This window comes from Eublepharis macularius, chromosome 13 (genome assembly GCF_028583425.1).
Source record: "Eublepharis macularius isolate TG4126 chromosome 13, MPM_Emac_v1.0, whole genome shotgun sequence".
Lineage (NCBI taxonomy): Eukaryota > Metazoa > Chordata > Lepidosauria > Squamata > Eublepharidae > Eublepharis > Eublepharis macularius.
Genome location: NC_072802.1, coordinates 17,231,013 through 17,255,739, shown reverse-complemented (window position 1 = coordinate 17,255,739; position 24,727 = coordinate 17,231,013). Strand labels below are relative to the sequence as shown.

The following is a 24,727-nucleotide window of genomic DNA, read 5'->3' as shown; positions in this document are numbered from 1 at the left end:
GGTCTGAAAGTGCTTCCAGATGGTGAGATTGAAACGAAGACCGGGAGCTGGGTCACATGGGTAACTGAGGATTACCGGCTGCGGTGTGGAGCTAGGCTGGGAGGATGGCGTGACGGGTGGACTTCCGTCAGGGACATCCCCAAGGGTTTGGGATGTGAGGGGTGGTGGAGGTGAAGCCCTGCCATTCCTCCTGAGATCCCTCTTCCTCCTCAAATAGTTTTTGGAGATCCTCCTCTCCCCACAATGGTAAGACCGCTTCTGCCTCATCCACCGCCCCCATAAGCAGATCTTCTTTAGTGGGAGTCTCTGGTGCCACCAAGTCTTCCCCCTCAGCTGTGATGGCCAATGGGCAACCAGGACAACTTTTGCACTTCCCTCCATGACCACCCTTAGCCCCTGCACTAAGCCTCACAGTGCTGCTAAACACGAATAACTAGGAAAAACAAAAAGAGTGTGAGCCATCTTCAATATGTGCCCACTGAGCTTGGCCCCAGAGCCTGGCAGTGGCCCTGAGACCGGGGAGGGGGGGTAGAGCTCTACCACCCCACACAGACAGCATCTGACCTGACCTTTGCAGGCAGGACTGTGGTGCACAAAATATAAAACCCAGAAAGAATAAAGAAAAATAAAGAAAATCCCAGAAAAAAAAGGGTAGGCCTCAGTCAGGCTAGGCCCCAGGCAGAGCCAAGTGGCCCCAGGCCCTGGCTGGGGGAATGGGGTGGAGGAAAAGGCACCCATCCCAGGAATGCCAAGAGTGGAACTGGAGAGGCTTTTCAGTCTCTCTTCTCTACAAACCAGCAAGCAGCAGCCAAGCTTCCACTTTCCCTCCCTCTCCCTCCAATGCCGGCAGCAACAGTCCTCTTACTCTCCCACTGTCTGTGCTGAAACTGAAAGCAGGAGGCAGAGAGCAGTGCCTTATATAACAAACACTGTGATAGAGCTTTCGTGGGCATTTCCTATGCAGGACAGTTCAGTGCCTGAATTTTACTGAAGTTTCACTACCTTGGAGTGTCATTATTTCGATATTTCGTAATTTCGATATTACAGTAATATAAAATTAAAAAAAAACAGTTAAAAAGGAAGTTTCGCGAGTTCGTTCTGAGGATGGATTCACCCCAAAATGATTTTTCAAACTACCAGATTTGATTCAGAAACAGCATAATCAATAAATCCAAAGCTATGAAGTCAAAAACAGTCTTTTGCAGGCTATGGAGCACTTGCAAGTTGAATCAGCCAATAGGAACTCTCGGAACGGCCGGAGAGACAGGAAGGGGGGGTGGTTTTTAAAAAAAACGCGTAAATTGCGCACTGGCCCGTTCACGGCCACCGTGAAACTCCCGTTGAAAACCTGTGACCACATATTCGGGAGAAATGCGAATGAAATGCGTCTGTTTAATGAGGTAATGTGACCGGCACTCGGGATTGCGTGGGGAATGCGGGGAACATGCGACTTAGAATGAGTAATGTGGATTCGACCTTGGACTAGATTTCTCTCATATCCTCCATAATTTTCTCTAATAGTGAAGTAGATGGTCCCATGCCAATCACTACATCAACAAAACAGCACCACCTCCAAAGAGAAGGAAATTTTTGTATTTTTAAGTTGTTTTCATGGATTTTTTGTCATGCATAATACTTCAGAGAATTTTTAAACCATAATATTTTCTATGGCAAGGCACCTTGTATTTATTGAAGACACTTTCTGGCATTCTGTTCTTATCCGATAACTTAGCAGTTTATCATCTTTGACACTATTTTAAAAATTATGCTTCGTAAAATTGCGAGTTTTTAAAAAAAAAGTGTGATGTAATTTATTTTTTAAAGCTTTTCTGAACTGTTTATACATTTCTACAGGCTGTGCATTTTGTGTCTGAGGATGTGCTCTGTTGATTCATTCATCAGTTTAAGATTTTATCCCTTCCAATATTTAGAAAGTTGGTGTTGAAATTAGCTGAATTCTCATGAATGTTCTGCTTCCTAAGATCTTTTCAATCAGCTACGAGAATAAACAGCATGAAAAACCTGAAGGTTCTGTTCACCCGGGGCTTCCATTAATCCTGGTTATTCCCCCTGTTTTAAAATTGGCATTTCCATCCATCAACAGTTTTACATGATCTCCTCCCCTTATCTTGTTATGCCCTTCATTTTTGCTTCCTGTGAGCAAGTTTATCCTCATCTTAAATTACTGGTTTTAATGAAGTCAGACTTATACAACTTAATTGACACAGTAAGGAACTTTTGACCACAGGCGGTTCTGAAGGCAACCTCTAATTTTTCTGCATATCTACAGTGTGAGATCCATTTAAGATTAGTATCAAACCTTTGCAATCCCATGCTGAAGGCTGAGCTTCCCCAGATCATCTTATAAAAAGCTCAGTATTTCCTGACTTCCATAGGGAACTCTTGCAAATATCTTAGCGCACACACACACCCATCTTGAGTTCATAATGCTGGCATATTCGGCGAACTCCCCATCAGTTCCTCCCCAAACCTACCACTATAAGGCAAGGAGGGTTTCCAAGAGCATCGGGTGCCTTCTTATAAGCCTGTTATGTTCACATACAGCATCCACTGACAATAGACAGTCTTGGACATTGATTTCCCAACGTCTCCCAGCTCGATCAATTGACATGGTTGGCATCGAGAACTCAATTTCCCAGGCTCCCTAGTGATGACAGATACTTCACAGTAGCCTCTAAGCTTTTAAAATGTGGATTTCGCTGCAGCTGCAAGTGTTTTTCTCTGTTGGACACCCCCATCCCACTTTTCAAGGGTAAATTTTGAGAAAATGGAGGCACTCACAATGGGGAAGGGCTGGCAGCAGCAAACTCCAAATGTCAATATAGCACATGAGATTTCAGTATTATCTCACAAACAGCATTACTTTAGATTGTCTTACTTCACTGACTAAATCTACAAACAGTAAACTTTCAAGTCTCGTACAGTAAGTTTTGTGAGCAGACATTTTGATTTTTTTTCTCCACTGAACGCTGTGCACATTTTGTTCATCATTTACATTTATCCCGTTGTCATAAGAGCCCTAATAGAAGGTTAGGCAGGATCTTGAACTTCCGTAATGAAGAGTGATTAGAGGAAGCTTGTGAGATAATGAGTTTGCTAATTAGAGACTGATACTGCAAGGTGTTTATTATCATCCATTGACATCTCAACCCCTTGCGGTATCTAGTTACAAGCTTAGCTAGTGTAGGGCAGACCCTGGTCACAGTATTTGACAAAGCAGAGGAGAATAAAGAACAGAGCAAGATGGTGAGGCTGAAGGCAGAGGAACAGAAGCAAAGAGGAGGCCATGAAAAGGGGCAATAAGTTTTCGGAGAACAAAAATGGTGACTGACACAGATGCCACATTCTAATAGCATCAGGGCTCATTTTGAGGGGGAATGCACAGGAACGCAGTTCCGGCAGTTCCCCAAAGAGGTCACGTGTCAGGTGGCCCCTCCCACCTGACTCTCAGCCATTTGGGGCCCGTTTTGGCCTGGATTGGGGCCGAAACGGCCTGGATCGGGCCTCTGACGGGTGGTGGATCACTCTCCCGCTCATCAGCGGCCCGATCCTGACTATTTTGAGCCCCTTTTCAGCCATTTTCAGCCCCTTTTTGCCATTTTGGGCCATGAATGGCCAGGATTGGGTCCAAAACAACCAGAATAGGTGATGTCAGGGGGCGTGGCATATGCAAAGCAGTTATACTAATGACACACTTCCAGTGATGGCAAGAGGTGTGGCATATGCTGATGAGCTCCTCCAACTCTTTTTCTACAAAATGACACCTGAATAGCATAGTGGTGAAGTGGTTGAGTTGTGAATCAGCACTCTGCTGGTTCGAACTCCACCACTGCTGTGACCTCAGGAGTGATCTTGAGTAAGCCCCTCCTCTCAGCCCCAGCTTCCCAGCTGTATTGTGGGGATAAAAATAACACTGACTTTGGTCACGGCTCAGAGTGGGGCACTAATCTATCTAGAACAGTGGTATATAAGCAGAGTTGTTGTTATTATTATGTCATGGCAAGTCTGTTTAGAATTTTATACGGCATTTTCAGCATGTGCTTCAAGCACATCATCTAGATGTAATCCTTACAACAGTCTTCCAATATAGGTCAGGATTAATATCTTCATAGTGTTGGTGGGGAATTGAGAGATGGGCTTGCCTATAGCCAAAAAGTGAGTTTGTGACAGGTACAAGATTTGAAACAGCAGCTTCTGAGATTGTGGCTCATTCTTTTAGCCACTGTGCTATACCATAAATAAGACACTGTTAGATATATTTCTTTACGTTTGTGAGGAAATCAAGTATGTTCGCATAGACCATGAAAGGTCATAGAGCTAAAGTCTCCCTCAGCTGGTGGCCTGTAAGGCCTGTCTTAACCTTTTCAGTCCACTTCTTCCTCAAGGAAGAACTATACATTCTCATGAACCTGCTCCCAGAGCAGGGAAACATATGGCAACAGAACTCCTTCTAAATCTGAAATTAATTTAAACCTCAAGGGAACGGCTAACTTTGAATCAGGCAGTTTTCATTAGTGCTGCCATCTTTGAAACCAGTATCAGTGGATGTGCCTTGAAAGGGCTTAAATCGTTCTTCACGGAACAGACTCAAAAGGTGACTGCTAGAGACCAGCTATCCTCAGTGGGGAATTATCTTGTGGGGTTCCACAGGGTATAATCTCCTCTCCCATATGATTCAACCTCTATGTAAAGTGTTTAGGAGAAATCATTCGTAGCTTGGGAACTGGATGTCATTAATATTCGGATGCCACCCAGCTCTATATCTCCCTATCCAAATCCCCAGGTGATGCTGCACAGGTTTTGAGTAGCTGCCTAAGCTATTCAGTGATTGATTGCTCGAAAGTGAACAAACTGAAACTGAACCCAGACAAGATAGAAGTGATGCTGGTTGGGAAGGCAGAGATCCTGAAAGACATTTTTCTCCCCACTTCCAAGGGGGTTCAATTGACCCTTGCTGAACAGGTTAAGAGACTAGAAATGTTGCTAGAGAGCTGATGGCCTTCTCCCAACTCAGTCTAGCCCAGAAGATGACACCCTACCTTAACGTGGACTATTTAGCCACCTGAATCCACACCATGGTAACACTGAGATTAGACTACTGTAACATGCACTCTACGTAGGTCTCCCCTCAAAGTCAACTCAGAGATGCCAATCAGTGCAAAATGCTGCAGCTTGGTTGCTATCAGGAGCTAGGCAGAGCATGCGTATCACTTCCATTCTGCAGTCACTCTACTGGCTACCCATCAGTTACAGAGCTCAATTCAAGGTACTAGCTATGGCATACAAAGCCTTTCGTGGTCTTGGGCCCTCATATCTACAGGACCGCCTCTCTCCCTATGCCCCACCACATCAGCTTTGCTAATCTGAACAGGGCTTTCTGCGGCTACCAGCCTGCAAATGGGCAAAATCAACAACTGTCCGCATAAGCACATTCTCTTTGTGCTGCCCCATCTTGTGGAATGGCTTCCCGACTTTCTGCAAAACTGAATTATTCAATTGGGCCTTTTTGAATGCAAGTAGGCGGGCTGCTTCAGAGAGAGACTTTGGAAAGGGGGTTGGGACTGCAGGCTATACTACTGGGTACTGATTATTGCTGGAACCTATTGCATTGTTTATGGCATGTTCCAGCCGTAGTTCATACTGACTTTGCAACTTCCTTCCTCTCCATCCCTGCCCATAGTAAGTTCTGACTAGCATTTCATCCTGCTTTACAAGTGAGGTTTTCACGGGAGAGATGCAGGCAAATAAAGGTTTTAAGTTTCAGAATGAAGGTAAATGAATAAATATTCCTTCATCTAAATTTCAAATTCGAGGCATAAAAAACCTTTGGAGGGAGCCTAGGTTTCAGAGTTCTGAAGTTGCTCAATCTAACCTTTTTGTGAAACCTTGGCCGAATCCACACGTCTCAAGTTTTCCGCTTTTTTCCCGCCCATTATTCGCTTCTCAGAGGGCTGTTCACATACTCTTACCTCAATCCCGCCATTCTCTCGCGTCTTTTGCATTGCACCTCAGACGAATTTGTCATGCATCCAAATGCTTCTCTTGCACAGTTCTCCCCATGGATGTGGACAAATAGAAGCATTTCACAAGGAGACCGCCCCCTTCAAACCACCCCACTTCTGTGTTTGCAGCCTTTCCGGAACACCATCCCTCTTTGCCGTGCAATTATCAAGCTTTTCCACTCTCTCCACAGCATGCCTGCCTGCCTGCCCGCCCTCCCCCCCACTTTTTTTTTTAAAAAGGGGACTTCCACAGCATTGTTGCGCAATCCCGGCCATAAATCTTAATCGGGGTGCTCCAAAATCTCCGTGGAGACATCAAGGGGTGGCGTCATTTCCCTTTCCGTGTCATTTTTAGGATGCCGAACAGTCGGAAATATTGGTGGCTGTTAAAATTATTATTTTTTAACTGTTGAAATTACCATTATAGCGGAAATCCGTCATTCTAACATTACATTCAAGTGTTAGTCTGCCCGTTTGGAGAGTTTGGATCACCCCCACCTTAAATATCAGTTCAAATTAGCCCGCCAGAATAATGGTCCAATGGATTTCAAAGAAGAAGGCATAGAATAACATTAACCAATCACAAGCATCATAGGGGTGTGGCCTCTCCATAGCAATTTAGCAAAAAATCACTATAGCGGAAATCTGAGGAAAAAATGAAAAAAAAAATGAATGTGATGTCATCATTGGCGACTTTGGATCTAAACCCGCCCTGTATTGCGCGATTCTATCAGGGATGTGGACGAAGTATAGCATGAGGCAACGGCAGTAAGAGAAGGGATGTGAACACAGACTGGGACATTGCGGGATAGAATCCAGCGCAATTAATGCACATGAAAAGCAGAAGGTAGGGAAGTGTGGATTCGGCCCTTTTCTTTTCACCATAGTGGGTTGTGTCATAGCACAGAAATGGAAGCCATCAAAAGGCTACATGGCCAGCTAAAAAACTGGACTTTCCAACCACAAACTGCTGCACCATAATTTTCTTACCTATGTCTCGTGTCTCTGTTCCTTCAATGGAGGATTCATCCAGAAACAACCACAACAAAAGAAAAATGAAAAAGTAGTTAGTAACAATGCTCAAAGCAAGTAGATAAACACACTGTCCTTTGCTAAGGTCATTTCATGTGAACAGCCAGGAGTGATGTGTTGATGTTATTGAACGGGAGCTAAATTTACCTAAAATAAAAAGGTTGTGAACCATGTTCTGCAAGGCATGCGTGGGCCTGCATGTGAGTAAATGATAGAGAAAAGGTGGCAGATTTTGCAGCGTGAATTGGAGGAGAGAAAGAGCTGGGAGCTTTTAGCAGGAGCTGATGACAACCACGGCATCCAGGGAGTGCAGTTGCTTTCGGGAAGCTAACAAAGCAGTAACAGATGAGCAGCCAGTTTTTAGGAATCTCTGCTTGCACATCGATAAATAAAACAGATATTGCAAACACACTGTACACTTCTCTCTCATCCAAAGGAAGCTAAACTTAGTAGCACTTACCCTTGAGCTTCTTGTCACTTAGGGAATCTCATGCTAAACCCATCTAAGTTACATATGCAGCAATCTCATTCAAGAGATAACATAAGGGAAACAGGCTGATACAAACACTTAATTTAATCGGAACATCAACATTTTTAAAAGGATGTTGCAAGATATATACCTAAGGGTCAAATCTCACAACTACGTCTCCCCCTTGGTAATAGCACTTATTACCGAATGGCATTTTCTTATCATATGAATGCTACATCTCTCAGTGGACGGACATGTTCATCAACAACTATGGTACTCACTCAGTAACTATCGCTATAACATGAACGCCTGCCAAGACTATTGCATTTGCAGCATTTCCAATCATACTTCTAAAATATATTCCAAAGACATCTTTAAATGGGTCTGATTAATCCTTAGCAAGGCAATCAGAGATACCACTTAAGATTTTAGAGTGTATTTTGATGGCTTCACAGTTTACAGCCCCATTGTTGGATACATTCAAAACTGAACTGCAAAAAGTAATACTCCATTTGCTGTGATTGCTTTCTACACTTTAGAATAACTACTAGAATGGTAACACAGTATTGTCGTGGGGCTGTGGCTCCCAGATAGAGCATGTGCTTTGCATGTATGAGGTCTCTGGTTCAATCCCTGGCTACTCTGGTAAGAGAATGTTAGAAAAATATTCCTCTCTCTGAAACTCTGCCATTCAGTAGACAATATTGAGATAAATGGGCCAATAATCTAACTGGGTATAAGATAGGTTCCTCTGTTGATATATGAACAATCACATCAACTTTTTCTTTTAAAGCAAGGATTTATGCCTTTGAGATGTTAGCCAAATACACATGCCCGTTTAGCCAACAATATTCAATGCACCGCATTAATGAATTATCTCCTGAGGAACAATCACACGTGGTCTAAAACACACAAAAAGCAAAGTGCTGTCCCCTTTCTTTAATGGTACTCCTTTGAAGGAAATGCCATGTTCCTACAGTCCAGAAATCTTGGCAGGCTTCGCTGTAAGTCTGATTCCTCATGCGATCAAAATATCTTACCTTAACTCTAGGATGCTAACAGAGTTCCCAGAAGGAAGGAGCCTTCGGACAAAATTGAAGTCGCCAATGTATATGCTGCCATCAGTCCCAGAAGCCATGGCGACTGGTGCAAAGAGTTTACTGGCCTGAGATGGGCCATTACAGGTGGTGCAGGAGACACTTCTCTGGTGCCCGTTGCCCATGATGGTTGAAATAACTGGTGGTTGCTGGGAGATGAATATATTCTCTCCATTTCCTTTGTGTACGATACCTAATTGGAAATGCACACATACATTTAAACAGAGTACGTACCTTGGTATATCATATATCTCTCACTGCTGTTGGCCCTGAACATTATGGAAGATTATGAGATGAACTGTGTTAGTGTATGCATTCAACAGGAATTCGGGACTTCTGGATTAGATCCTCTACCAAGAAAGTGTGCTAAATCAAATCCATCGGTAAGTATTCCTAAATCATATACACAAAAAAGTTCAAGTGATCTTGGACCACAAACTCTGGATGGCTCGGCACGTTCTCACATTACATATACAAAGTAGGAAGATAGCGGTTATTTATTTCTGATGGAAAACATGCAGAATCTAGAGCAGGGTTTGATAATCTTTTTGGCCAGAGTGCTGGGGGGGAAAAAGAATGCATCGTCTGTCGATTGAGTTGTTGACGTGCTGGCAGATAAACAGAGGAAGGATGTGAATTGTCTTTGGCCAATGACCAAAGCCATGCCAATTGCCTTCAATTGCTTGAGTTGAGAAACTTTCCCTTTCCGTTGAGAACAACGATCAGGCTTTCTGCTATTTAGCATGCATGCTAGGAGTTGCCTGCCCTCGCTCTAAAGCTACTTCTGAAAATTGCTTTTACATTGTTCCCAAGAACAAAGAAGCTCCTTAATCAAAAGGTTATAAAACCACTGTTGCAAGGTCTAAGAATTCTATGCCAAAATTACCATAAGGAAAAAAAAAGAATAATTGACCAATCACAAAGCAACAATGAATTGCCAACATTACCAGATGTTTGATGATCCTTTGTCATTGCTAGACAGGAGGTCTGAATGCTCCTTTCAGATGTCTGTGGGTGACCTATTATGAAACTACCACCTTAAGCAAAGCTTCATAGTTCTGGAAAAGTTGAAGTTTGTAAATTTGCTGTAAATGCACAACGAGCATGGCTTATGCCTTGTGAAAGGGGCTACATTTGTATTCTCTGACTCTCAGGTGGTATAACATTAAGTGAACCTTTGAATTATCTGTCCCTGGAAACCGTTTTGAAATGTAAACCTGAAGATTACAACAGAATTACGTGTTAAATGTTGGGAAGACTTTTTGGTTTTACAGTTTGTTGCAACTTCCAAATCAGATGAAATGATAAAACTGGTTGGTTTGTCCTCTTTCCTACAGACCAGGATTCCAAACCATGAGGATCAGCGCCACCATTGAGGCAGTGAGGCGGGTGCCGCGGGGCTGGAGGGCCCCCCGGAGGGGGTGCCGGGGGTGGAGGCGCATGCCATGGAGCTGGTGTGCCTGGCCTATGGCAGCTGCTGCAGCCAGCCAGCCTTGCGCCACCGACACCGCCACACGCCCCGGCTGGGCGCAGCAGCTGCGGGCGAGGCACGGCAGGCGGCCGGGATGGTGTGCAGAGTGCAGGCAGCCTCCTCGTGCTGCCCCAGCCATCTGCTGGCTAACGGGCCCGGCTTTGCTGCGTGATGACTTCGTCACATGATGACGTCATTACACAGTCTGGCGCAGAAACCCTGGCGCCAGTGGTGCAAACCATGGTTTAATTCTCGTTTGAAATCCTGGTTTATAGAAAAGAGAATAAACAAATTTGGATATAACAACACATTGCAGTTCACAGCAACCAGGAAGTCTTCAGAATCTTAATTCCATGCAAGAGGAAAGGAAGAAGAGGCAGTGTGATAAAGGCCATTTCCCCACAGCCTGTTGTTCCTGTCCTTTCCCCTCTTTAGGTCTGTGTTTTGCTGAGTTGCCCCAACAATTCATCCTCCACATGCAGTACCCACAAGCGCTTACTTTTGGTTGTGAGGTCACAGGAAAGCCTCCATACAGTCTCCCTCCCAAAAAAGCGGTTTTGGAGGAGAGGTCGGACATTTTCGTCCTCATAGATTAAAAGCACCCGTCTCCCTTTTAATTTTTTTTTTTACTTTGTACATGTGTGATTACACACAGCTACTGTTGCAACCAGGCTTCTGTGGCTGATCAGAAGTGTGGAGAAAGAAGGGAAAGAACTTTGGGGGAAGAACAGGATGAAGATTGAGAGCCAAGCTACAAGTGACGCCTTACACAGGTTGGACACTTGTCAGCTTCCCTCAAGTTTTGATGGGAAATGTAGGCATCCTGGTTTTATAGCTTGGCTCTCCATTACAGCCACAAGACCAGGATGCCTACATTTCCCACCAAAACTTGAGGGAAGCTGACAAGTGTCCAACCTGTGTCAGGCGTCACTTGTAGCTTGGCTCTGAGAGGAGTAGGAGGTTTCTTCAAAACACTTCAAATTCGTATGCCAGAAAATGCAAAAAACAAAAATAAAATGCTGGAAACCCGCAACAAAAGAAAACATCAGAGTAAGTGCAGTCCTGGTAAAGATGCAAAAAACCCAATAACAAGCCAATATGCACACAACTGGCAAATGATAATGTGTGCCTGCTTGGGGAAAAGTTGCCACAGTTCCGAGGGTGAACTGTGCCTCTAAGGATGTGCGGAAACGGCCAAAGCTATATTGCCTCTTGTGCACATTAATCCAGTTTAAATTACTTGTAGTTAAATGGAATGTCTAAAGGCAGCCACACTATTTAGGCTTTAAAATGCATCTGATGAAGTGAGCTCTGACACAAGAAAGCTCATGTTGGAATAAAAGTTGTGAGCCCAGGCGCTACTGGACTTCTGTTTTGTTTTACTACAGTAGACTACCATGGCTGCCCCTCTGGAATTATTTAGGCATGCTTGCCAGGCTCAAACGTGTTCATTTTCAAACACAATGAAACTAATTTGATTCGTAGTTAGAAGCAATTTAAGGGGGGGAAATACTGAGTTTTTAACAAAATATCAGGATTGGTTATTGGTCAAGTAAATTAGCTGCTAATAGTCACACTAACTTGATTGGGATTGGTAGTTAAATATTTATTTCCCCCCACAAATTCTATTAGGGAGAACACGAATGTATGGTACTATTAATATTTAACAAAGGGAAATTAATAGCAGGATGACCCTGCAATTTTCAGGAAAGGGCACTGCATTGCAGCATAAAATCAATATTCAAATTGGAATAAAAGCTGATCGACAGTGTATGGAAACTTCTGCCTGTGATACAGCACAGTTCCCAAGGGAAGAACAGTTACCAGAGAATGATTTTTTTCTCGCCAATGAGTGTGAAAATAAATTAGGAAACAGCCTTTTAACTCAATACTCCCTTTGTCTTAGTATTGGCATTGATAGTTTCATCATTCGGACAACTTTCCATGCCAAGGCTGGAGGCGACATGGATTTACTAGTTCCAGAGGAGGAGCCTTGCTAGTCTATTGCTCCAAACACAAACAATAATCTGGGGGGGGGCACCTTAAAGATTTATCGTTGCATAAGTTTGGTGGATTAGAACAGCATGAATAGATACATAAAGTGGATTCTCAGGTGGAAGGCATGAATGTGCGTGCACGTACAGAACCATAGTTAACACAGAGATAAAAACTGTTAGAAACACAGCAAAAAACAGCGGAAGTACAGTGTGTGACATTGGTCCTTTTCACACTGCTTACCTGCTGCCGCAACGACGCGAAATATTGCGCAAAAAACACGGAACATCGCGTTTTCTCGCGCGAGATTTGCACAACGTTGCGCAAATCTCGCATGAGAAAATGCAAAGTTACGCATTTTTTGCACGATATTTTGCGTCGTTGCGGCAGCAGGTAAGCAGTGTGAAAAGGGCCATTATTCTGTACAAGTGAAGATAAGCATAGTGTGACCGTTTATATTTTATCATTGCTAAAATTTAGAAAGTATTTATATTTTAAATCTGGCAGCTTAATTATTATTCTTTATAATAATTTGTAAACCAACTCAGGAGCCTTTGGGCTGAGACCATGGCCCAGAAATAAGTTAAAGTAATAAATAAATTTCTTATTGTCTGCCTGTATTAGACGATGAGCATGTAGGGAATATAATCTCATTTTAACGTCTGTTATTGTACTTAGTTTTTAAGTACTGTACAGAAAGAAGAAATATTATTGTGAAACTCAACCATGTTTCAAAAGAAGTATATCGTCTGGGGTTAGCATGGGGAGGGCACTGTTTGAGAAACACACGTCAAATATCTTACTGTCTAAAAAAAGAGAGAGACACTAAGGGGAAGAATATATCCAGCCACTAATATAGTGAAAATACATAACCTATTAGAGAATTTCGCAAGCCACCATGTTATACAACAGCAATTAATGAGAAATGGACATACATGAGATTACCCTGCAATGTATCCTTAAGAGAAAGTATAAACAATAGTGACCTTGATAACTGTGTGTAAAGATGATCAAAAGGCCAGATGTTATATTAACAGCCGGTAGCTGAAAGTCTGGAAAGAAATATATGACAAATGCTTGCAAAACATTTCAAGTATATCTTCCTCGGATAAATCAATTTACTTTTCCTCAAATATGTGGAATAAATTTTAGTTCTTCTTGTTGCTTTATGCCAGCGGTCCCCAACCTTTTTGGCACCAGGGACCGGTTTTGTGGAAGAAAATTTTTCCATGGACTGGGGGGAGGGGATGGGGGGATGGTTTCGGAATGATACAATTGTGCGCTTTATTTCTATTATTACGTTATAATAAATAATGAAATAATTATACAACTCACCACAATGCAGAATCAGTGGGAACCCTGAGTTTGTTTTCCTGCAACCAGATGGCCCAATCTGGGGGTGATAGGTGACCACCTACCTCGCCTGCTCCCTGGAGCTGGCTCTGCGCTCGCCCGCTACTCACCTCCTGTGTGGCCCGGTTGCTAACAGGCCACGGACCGGTACCGGTCCATGGACCAGGGGCTGGGGACCCCTGCATCATGCCACTGTAGAGGTTCAAAGCTGGGAATAATGAGTTTTTCCAGAAAGTCCAGTGCAAGGTTGCACACCCCCTTCCTGGGCCACACACACACTGGCAAGCCTCCCACACTGCAGCGCTGCTGCCAATGGCTCCCTGGCTCGAGCAACAGGGAGAGGAGAGCAGGACAACACTAGTGGCTCCAGCTCCTCCTTTCTCTGCACCCCGCATGCCCACCTGCCTGGCTCATACAATAGTGGCTTCACCTCCTCCCATCCTTGCATGCCTGACTCCCTGTCTCAGGCAACAGTTCTCAATTTGCCTCCTCTGCCCACTTCTAGCCCATTGCGACACTCTTTTATATTGTCCAAACATTTATGTCTTTAGGGAGATTTAATCTCCCCTCCTTTTTTTAAAAAAAACTTTTCACATTTTTCTGCAAACTTAGGGGGTCCCCCAAGTCTGCAGCAGAATGCCCCTGTGTGAACCTGGCTGCATTCTGTGGGTTTTTCTATCCGCACAGGGGCCAGTTTCAGAGTTAGATGTATGACAAGAGAGGGAACAGCAAGGACCTGTGAGGGGGCACCTTATTTCCCTTCCCCCACCTAGACTCCCCCATTTTCCCGCTTCCTTCTCTCCTCCCCACCCACTTTTGACTGCCACAGTCTTTACTTTTCACCCTCCCCCGCACAGTGGCCTCTCCCTTACGGCCCAGCAGCATGGTGGGGAATCTGCAAGGAGTTGTGTGGGTACTTCATTCTTCCTTGTATCCTCTTCCCCACACCATTCCTCTTTCCCTCCTCCAGGAAGCCTCCTGGAAGCTCACCTTTCCCTACATCCTTCTTTCCTTCAAACCCACTAAAAAAACTCACCTTTTATCCGCCCCCCCAACTATATTTCTTAATTTACTTCATCTCTATATTGCCTTTCTACACAATGGGGACTCAATGCAGCTTACATTATTCTCCTCCCCTCTACATTATCCTCACAACAACCCTGAGGAGTAGCCTAGTCTGAGCGTGTGTGACCGGATCAGTCACCTAGTGAGCTTCTCTAGTAGAGTGGCGATTAGAACCTGGGTCTCCCAGATCCTACTCTGAAACTCTAGTCACTACACTACACAGGCTTGGGGGGTGGGTGGGATGCTGTTGAATGTACCAAGGAGTCAGGCCTGGATGAGTTGTGCAAGTCATGTGGCATCAACTCATCCAGTGGATGCTTCTGGGCCCACAGCTTCAATGAGTCCTCCCTCAAAGGCCAAAACAGCCCCGGAAAGGGCCCTAACCCCTACTTCTGGCTTTTTCTGGCAGAAACCAAGCCTGGAATACTGGCTAACGGTTATGGCTGCCCAGCAACAGCCACTGAAGGCATCTGGTTAAAGCTACAGAGGCTCTGTTTATCATTTTAGGATTTTTTAAAAATAAAACTTTTTTTTTAAGTTTTCAGATTTTTCTGCAAACCTGGAACATTTTTCAGGTGTGTAGGAAGATCCATCTTGTCTGTTCATGGCTCCAATCTCCAGATTTATGTATCCTCAGTTCAGTGCCACTTGGCTATTAGTACATAAAATTTTGCACTCAGTTATACATTAACCCATTAACAATTATATATGAAACAGGATCCCTTTTCATTGTTTCATTTGCAAAACAATCTAATGGCATTATTTATTTATTCACTCATTCATTCATTTATTTATTTATTCAGATGTTCTTTTCATCTACTGGTAACATGATGGTGGGTTCTCATCAGGTCCAAACCATGAATTCCTAGATGATATCCCATCATGTCTTGCCTTTTCGGGGTTCACGGACAAGTTTTATTATTTTTATAGATCTGCACATAATTACACGGAAGAAGAGCAGCTGGAACTAGTCTGTGAAGAGGCTGTTAACCTCAGGCAGTGCGTTTCAAGGAGTAGCACTGAGCGAACGCAGATGAGTAAAGTCTGTGAATATTTTATAGCAAACTTCCACAAGGCAAATACGATGCTGAAATATCCCCTAAAGTAAATGACTTGTCTGTTATTTTCTGGAAAAATAAAGAGCATTGGCCCCAAATTGCAAAATGACCATTCGACTTCTAAGTTCTCCCTAAAGCACAACAGAGTTACAAAGTACGACCTCCAGTTCTACTTTTTAGATGCCACTGTATAGCATTTTTAAAAAATTCTCTCTCCTCCTGGAAGATAAATAGTGGCTGGAGCTTCATATTAAATTCAAAGAGGAAATAATATTTTAAACTTATTTATCAACAAGAAGGGATGGAATGCTTATTTCTCTCTGGAATTTAACACAGGTTTATAAGAGCAGCCAGGCAACATACCAGCATACCTAATGGACACTGACATGTCCTCCCCTGGCAGTAAAAACCCACTGAAGTGGCAGGTGTGGTTGGACTTTGTCAGTGGCTAAATGTGTAAAAGCAATCTTTCATCTTTCACTCACAAGTAACAATGCATAATTAGGGCCCTGGAGACTCAACTTCCCTTGAAATACATGTTTATTTGAAAAGGCTTTGTTTATGACTGACAATAAAAGGGGCTTTTGTTTGATGTTCAGCCATAAAGACAAACAAGATACTGGTCTTGTATTTTGATGTGTATTTAAAAAAACCCTCAACAACCTTGCAGGTTTTAAAAAACAAAGTCCAGAAACTTTACCATATAATCAATTAGTCTATGCTTTAATCAAATATTTCACTACAATGAAACCAGAGTTTATTGTGCCTGTAAAGGATGCAGCAGAACTCTGCCATATAAAAATACTGCTGATATTTCTCTGCTTAGCCCAGAGAGAGAACAATCAGTCCAGAAAAAAGGTCTCTTAATGGTGATCTGCTATACTCTCTCTGCAGATACAGTGGGGCTCAGTGAGGACATCACACCAAACTGCAATTTGTACCAACTACAGTTTAGAATGCGGAGCATGGTTTAAAGCTGTTTCTCTTCTATTGTTGCTATCCATTCAGCACTGACATTTCCATACAGAATGCACTTCCAGAGGCATAAATATTGCCATAACTATGGTTTGTCAACTCACATATCACACCAAACCATAGTTTGTACAAACTATGGTATGCAGACCCATTTCAAACCATGGCATCTGATTCTGGAAGGCTTTTCATACAGCAAGCCTTGCTCAAACTAAGCAGATCTGGCCTGGCTAGTTTCTAACAACAACAACAACAACCATGCTTATATACTACTCTTCTAGACAGATTAGTGCCCCCCTCAGAGTGTTGAACAAAATCATTGTTATTATTATCTCCACAATACAGCTGGAGAGTTGGGGCTGAGAAGAGTGGCTTATTCAAGGCCACCTACTGAGCTGGTGGCAGTGGTGGGATTTGAACTAGCAGAGTGCTGATTCGCAGCCCAACCACTTAACCACTATGCTACAGCAGCTCCCTAGATGTCAAGACCTCCGGGGAATTCTGTCTACGCCACCTTGATTTCCATGATGGCATGATATAAATGTAATTAACAAATGAAGTAAAATGTCCCATTTTTATCATAAACTTGGTTTTGAAAATGGTATGTGTGTTGTATGTGAGTCTATAAACAAATGGATAACACTAATGGAGAAGAGAAGTCGACATGGTGTAACCCAGTCTTGTCAGATTTCAGAAGCTAAGCAGGGTGGGTACATGGATGGGGGATCACCAAGGAAGACTTTGCAGAGGAAGGCAGTGGCAAACCACCTCTGCTTCTCACTTGCCTTGACAGCCCCTTGCTGGGGTCGCCGTAAGTTGATTGTAACTTGATGGCACATACATACATAATAATGAGGGATATTAAGAAAGAATTTTTGGACAGTGACTATTTAAACATGCTATTTGAACATGTGCGTGGAGATCAATTTGTTCTTTAGTTTGCAATCCTGTTGCAATTTCTGCAAATGCAGATGACATCGCTTGGCCTCTTGCAAAAGCGACGATATCCCAACAGGAAAAAATTCTTTGGTTTAATTAACATCTACAAACTTTTCAAGAACAAAGTTCATAATTGAGAAGTGCTTCCCATTAATTTCCCTACACGGCTGAACTTTTAAAGTGATTTGTTTTTTAGCCTTCCTTGAATCACAGTGTTAACCTTAAATATACATTTTCATGGCTTAAACTGGAGAGAGCTCTTCTTTCAGCTTTTAGCCGAGATCAAGTGGTGAATAATTTTTGACCTTTCAGCTAATGAAGTTTGAGAGTACAAGCTCTGTTCTCTTTCTGCACAGTTTCTGTGCTTCCCTCCCTCCCTCTATTTTTTAAGAGTTCAGATAAACGAGACCACGATGCTGACATTCCAGCAGAAACTGTTCTTTTGCTAACTAGATGTTTTGAAGGACGAAGTTTCTCTGATGAGATTTTCCTGGCTAGATGCCAACACATGTTGAAGGTGAGTTTATAACATTAATTAAAATGTATTATAAACACTTCCAGTTTCCATTCTGGGGGGAAAACGGCTTTTACATGTTGTCTAATTAATAACTAATGTACTTACCACTCTGCGTATTCAAAATATGGTGTTTGTCTAATGACCAGCCACCCAGATTAGAAGCATCCAACTCAAATCCCTGCAGTATCACGGTCCTTTTCTCCCATAGAACAAAATCTGGACAAGTCTCGTATTCATAGCCTACTGATACTGGAAACAGATAACAAACAAAACAATAACGCTGAGTTTCCTACAGCAATTCTATGATTCATGGATCAAATATAATTCCCACACAGTCTTGCTTGGTTTTGTCTTTGGTGGAGCAATAGCATGTCCCATTAGGCAAGCTTTCTGTTTAATCCTAAAAACACTTTCCTGAGAGTAATCCCACTGAAGAGCATGGGACTTACTTTTGAGCAGTCCTGCTTATGATCATTCACTTAATCACGAGGTGGCCCAATAAGCATGCCCATTCAACTTGGGCCTAGTTCTCACAAACGACAAACGAGATGGCAAACTTGGGTGGTGACTGTACCACTTTGGACTACAAGTGAATGCTCACATGAAGAAATGTGTCTCCATGGCCATTTCCACATGCTCTTAAAGGGTTGGCCCACTCCCTGAACACTGGTAGCTTTCCCCCAGGAATCCATATGGCTCTGAGAAATGAGTTTACCATGTTTGAATAAAGTGGACCTAAAACTGGACCTGATGACGTAATACAGGTGGACCTTGCTAGCTGGTAAGTTTTCTTAATTAGGCAAACAGCAGTTCTGTGGGGATGTTTCAGCTAGAAAACACAGTGGGGGGGGGGCTTAAGCCCACTCTCCCTAGGGCTGATCTGAAAGGGGCCCATGCATACCTGGGAATTACATTCCAAGTACAGACCTCCTAAACCATGTCCTCACTACACAGTGATGCCTGGCACGTGCCGTTTAAGTGTCAGGTTTTGCAATTTTACCTGGGAGCTATTGTTTTAAAATAGCCGCTGGATCAGGTTGCTGTGGAGAGAGAAGAATTCACTCTTTTTGTAAAACAAAGATTTGGGAGGGAGAGGTGGAAAAGAAATGAAGCTTTTGGCTATCTCCTTTAACTCCTTAGTTGCTGAACTATACAGTCTCTCCCCCCTCCCCGGGCAGATTTCACCCAGAGGGGGCAGGGAGGGAGAGGCTGTAGCTCAGCAACCCCTCTGGGTGGGATCTGCCAGATATTAAAATAAAGGGGGTGGGGGAGACTGTGTACTTCAGCAATGAAGGAGTTGAGGGCACTAGCCAAAAGCTTTCTTTCTTTTTCATACCCCCCCCCCCATTCTTTGTTTTACTAAAAGAGTGAATCCTCCTCTATCCAGCAGCTCTTTTAAAACTACAGCTCCTGGATAAAATTGCGAAACCCAACACTTAAAGAGCACGTGCCAGGCATCACTGTGTGGTGAGACCTGGAGGGTGGATAATGTGGGAGACGTGAGGAATTTGCAATGTGCGAATTGGCCCTCCAGCGGCCATTCTGACTTCCCCTTGGGAAAATCTCTCATCCCAACAGCAGGAATCAGAAGAGCCATGAAAGGCAGCCACAGAGTTGTTGATAGTGAAATGAAGCCAGATCAGAAAGTCCTCTCAGGCCCGCTGGACAGTAGGTATGAGATAGACTTCAGTTTCCATTTCTAAAGAACAGCTTCCCCCTCTCCACCACAAAAACAATTTCAAATCTCAATTCTTTTCCCCATAGGGAAGCTGCATCTGTGCAGCATTGTATTTTTGGAGGCAGACAAGAGAAAGCTAAAGGCCACGTCCTGCAAATTCTCTGTAGTTCAAAACTCTTGCCGAAGGTATATTTGCAGCCGTGTCATGCTGCAGTGGGGGGAAATATGTGTGCATAAGATATAAACAAAAACAAGCAGTTTATGCATCAAGGGCCTCCAAAAGAATGAATAAGCAAATTTTGTCGATAACTGTGTTTTTTAATGACCAGGAAAATTGACACTGCAGGCAGTCAGGTGCTGAAAGCAAAAAATATGATTATCTACAGTGTCCTTAGCAATCAGCTGAGACATCATCCCATAGAAAACGGAGGAAAAAGTGGTGAAATCTTCCCAAATCAGCCCTCACAGCAGCAACCCTTAATTCCAGGTCTAAGTCACCAAAATGGTTTTCAGTTTGCCAGACTTTCCTATTTCATTATCGTGAGGAATACAGAGGAAATTGTTGCCGCTGGAGCTGACGTATTGCAGATCCCAAGACTGCCACGGTGTGCCTGCCAGTAACGTGGCTCCTGCAGAGATACAAGAGCCCATGTGCAAGGGGGGAAACACAGCCCTACTTGACACTTCTGAAAACAAAAGGATATAATTGCTCTCCTCTCCTGGAGGGAACCACTCAGGCTGTAAATAAGCATTCCAACTTCTGCCATGGGCACTTGTGAAGTCTAACAATTAGGGGGGGAGGATGCCTATACTCTGAGCACATACAAGAATGTCTATTTAAAAAAACAAAACCAAATCAACTGTATCTGTGAAGAGAAATAAGAGATCAGGAGGTCTGTTACTGCTAAATCTGACTATAACTGTAATCAAGTTATTGGTGTAAATAACTGAATGGATTTTTCATCCCACCAATGAATATCAGCACTGAATTTGCCATGGCACCATTTGGCTTCCTGGGAACAGAGTTCTCCTGGAGGGAATACTTTGACTAAGCACAGGTGTCTCTGCTCCTCCTTGCTCTAGTAATTCATCTGGGTTGGGAGAATGCTGCTCCTAGGTCAGTGCTCTAACAGTGCAGAGCTCCTAAGGGTGGGGAAGGCGACGCTGTCTCCATTCAGCATACCTGGGGCAAATAAACTTCCCATTTCGTCTTTATGAGAGAGCTACCATCCCCTCTGCTCCCTAACCTCACTGTCACTAATCCATCGCTTTAGAAGGAATAGATTTTGCTGGGTGGAGACTGAGAGAATAGGATAGGGTTCTCCATTTTCCCACATCTCCTTCCCTTTAGAGTTCTTGAAGACAAAAAGTTTTTATGAAACTTGCTATTTTGAATTTGTTTCAGGGTGGGCTTGTTATTATATAGTTATATAGTGCCAAAATATATCGAACGATAATTAAACATCAGAGACATATCAGGTAAGGCTCTTCCCATTTTAATTTCTGCTTAAGGCAATAGCCGTATGAGCAGTACTAGATAGATAGATAGACAGACAGACAGACAGACAGACAGACAGATTACTTGGCTTAATATCATGCCATGACTTCTTAATCGTGAAGGCATTTTGAGTCTTTAGTCATACAGTATTTAACTAATTTTTTTTCTCCTTGGAAAGAAAAATTAAATTAGGCTCTCTTACTTATTTTCCCAAATCTTTTTGCTAAGGCTGCATCTATGTTCAATAAACAAAACAACTCTACAAATTATTGACTGTAGAACAAATATAAACTGCAACCTAAATGTTAAAAAAAACACCAAATATATGTGTTCTCTACACACACACACACACACAAATGTACAGAGTTGCAAATTAAATCCTCTTTTATGGCAGCTAGTTTGAAACCACTGAAACACTGTATAATTAATAGCCCATAATATTAACATGGTTTGTATTATTAATGGCTTGTAATATTCAATAACAATGTAACTACCACTACATTTTGAAAGCCATAATGGATGGTAATAGAGAAGTTAATAACACTGTGAAATTTAAAAGAAGCTGCAAAATCTAAACAAGAACGCTGCGGGAGTTAAACTGAGGAAGTCCAACGGCATCTTAAAAGCCAAGAAGATTTCCAGGGTATCAGCTTTTGAGAGTCAAAGCTCCTTTTGTCAGATACAAGACTTGTGTTTGATGATGGGAGCTTCACTCCTGAAAGCTCATACCCTGGAAATCTCGTTGGTCTTTAAGGTGCTACGGGACGCCAATCTTGCTGTCAAAGAGGTGAAAAAAATCCTCCCCTGGATCAATTTAAGATCCCAAGCGGATGCTTGAAAGCTTCGTTTAAAAAATAAAAAACAAAACGAGAGGATCCAATCACAGGTGTCCCCACATCTCATTTAATTGTTCCATAGTTACCCATGAAACAGATTCTAAAGCGAATGCCTGCAAGTGCCATGAGGATATCCACTGTGTCTAACTGGAGACGGGAGGTCAAAGAAAGACAGAAGACCATGTACCTTTGTAGAAATCGGAACAACATTCCTCCACCTTCTCCCAAATCCTACCGTCGTACTCATCCAGCCCTAAAAGATTCTAGCACAAACCCCGCCCCCCATCCTCCTCCTCATTCCCAACCTTTGGGTTTAAGACAGGGCTTTTTTTTCTGGGAAAAGAGGTGGTGGAACTCAGTGGTGGAACTCAAGACTGCACAATGACGTCACTTTGGGTCAGCTGGAACAAGCGAGGAGTTTTTTAAAGTTTAAATTGCCCTCGGCGAAAATGGTCACATGGCCGGTGGCCCCGCCCCCTGATCTCCAGACAGAGGGGAGTTTAGATTGCCCTCCCTGCCGCTGAGCAGCACGGAGGGCAATCTAAACTCCCCTCTGTCTGGAGATCAGGGGGCGAGGCCACCGGCCATGTGACCATTTTTAAGAGGTGCCGGAACTCTGTTCCACCACGTTCACTCTGAAAAAAAGCCCTGGGCCGATTCCAGACGGCCCTCCACCTCCCGAAACGTCGCGCGCCGTTTCGGGAGGCGGAGGGCCATCTGGAATTGGCCCTGGTTTAAGATATAGTAACCACTTTTTGTTTTGACTTCAAGAGGCTTTAGGGGATGGGAAATTGTGTTTAGAGACTGTGCGCCAGAAAGCACGCAGTCCTTGAGCCCAAATCCCTTTCCTCCAGTGACCATTTGGGAAGGTTGAGCTCTCTCTTTACACCTGAAGATCATTTTGGGTGGTGATGGAATTGCTGAAGGAAGGAAGGGGGCAAAGGACTTTTTAAATTAATTTCCCTCTCCTCCCGAATTGATTGGGCACTAGGGAGAAGGAAATAAAGTGGAAACAAACTCCTCCACCTTCAATTTCTTGTTAGTTTCCTCATTCTAAAGGTTTTGTGCTGTTTTTATAGTTTCCCTCAGGAGATAGTACTTTGCCCAACTTGGAATGTTCTATCACTTCTGTGGTGTGCATAAACAGGTGTGCATTAGATGAGAGGAGCCAGTGTAGACTAGTGGATATTGTGCGATGTTTGGTTCATGGATGTCCCATTTTGAACACACTCCAGAGGCCGAATATAAACAAATGTTTGTCAAGTTATAGAAAGAGAAATAAAAAGGTCTGAGGAAATGCCTGTTATGCCATTTATTCTCTTTGTGGGACATCTCTAAGGCAAGACATGGACTGAAGTAAGTGTAGAACTACGAATGTCTCTCACTGATTGGAAAGTGGTGCACAGAGACTGAGAGCCAAGCTGTAACGGACGAATTACACGAACAGCCAGGGAGATCGCTGCTCGGAGGGTTTTTTTCATTCTCTCTGCCTCTGGAAGGCTCTGTCAGTTTCACCTCCCCTTCTAAGAGGAGAAGAGGAAATAAGCAAACCCTCTGAGCAGGGATCTCCTTGGCTCTGTAGAGAGGGGAAATTGACAAAGCTTTCCGATCTCTTTCAAAACTCAGCTTCCCGGCTAACATTGCGACTCCCTTCACGTGCTCCTCCTCGTGTAATTTGTCTCTTGTAGCTTAGATCTGAGATTTTCAAGGCTTTATGTTCCCAGTTTAGGTTTGCCCTCATCCTTTATTCTCTATTCATTATTTGCCAGGCATAATGTGACCATATTTTATAACCAATAACAGTCCACTGTAATGAGCATATAGTGAATCTAGGCTGATTTTGTTCTCATTTAGAATACACTTCAGAAATATATAACTATCCTTCTTTTCCCCTCTTTCTTTCCTCTTATATGTATTTCCTTTTTCCTTATCCCTTTAATGAGATTTTAATCTATTGAAATTTTAAAAAAAATTAAAAAAAGAAATATATATCTATCCCTTTTAGACATCATTGTATCTGACACCTTTAGTGACACAGTACATATTTAGAAGTTAGGATTATAACTCCTTATGACTGCCCTTTAGAACTGGAAGAGACACGTCTAAGACGAATTTCTTGTATAAACAAGATCTCAAGATTCTCTTTTAGTACAGTTTTCATAATCCTTATGAGTTTAATAGGATTGTTTAATAGGAACCTGGAGGTTTTTTGCCATCTTCTGAGCATGGAGCAGGGGTCCCTGGAGGTGTGTGTGTGGGGGGGAAGTAGTTGTGAATTTCCTGCCTTGTGACTAGATGACCCTGGAGGTACCTTCCAAACTATTTGTCAGTTTTGCAACACTTTGAGATGCTCTGATGATCTTTTTAAAAAAACATGAATACCATAACGGCATTACCAGTTAATGATATATCTGGATTGTTCCCAAATGTTTGTCTTGCCAGGTTATCACAAATACTGCACACCAGGGCTTTTTTTTCTGGGAAAAGAGGTGGTGGAACTCGCAAGCGGCAAGCCGCTTCGGGATTCGGGTATTTAAACGCTTTATGGAGCACACTGAAGCTCAAAGCAGCACTTTTCTTGCCATAGGCAAACAGCAAGAAGTGTTGCTTTCAAAAGCCAACTGCTTTTCAGCTGATGTGAGGGGAATCCCCCTCCTGACAGGTGAAAAAAGCTGTAGGCTTTGAAAGCAGCAATAGTTTTCTTATATGGCAAGAAAAATGTTG

General features: G+C 43.1%; 1 protein-coding gene across 2 annotated transcripts in view; it reads right to left on the bottom strand.

Annotated features, from left to right (window-relative positions):
• Window positions 1-24,727, bottom strand: part of TENM1 (teneurin transmembrane protein 1) — a 468,106-nt gene that overhangs the window by 125,366 nt on the left and 318,013 nt on the right. For both annotated transcript variants that reach the window (XM_054996443.1, XM_054996444.1), the window contains 3 exons: window positions 18,097-18,240; window positions 8,565-8,814; window positions 7,014-7,034 (listed from right to left, as the gene is read on the bottom strand). In XM_054996443.1, the coding sequence (XP_054852418.1) occupies window positions 7,014-7,034; window positions 8,565-8,814; window positions 18,097-18,240 (415 nt within the window). The remainder of the gene's footprint in view (window positions 1-7,013; window positions 7,035-8,564; window positions 8,815-18,096; window positions 18,241-24,727) is intronic.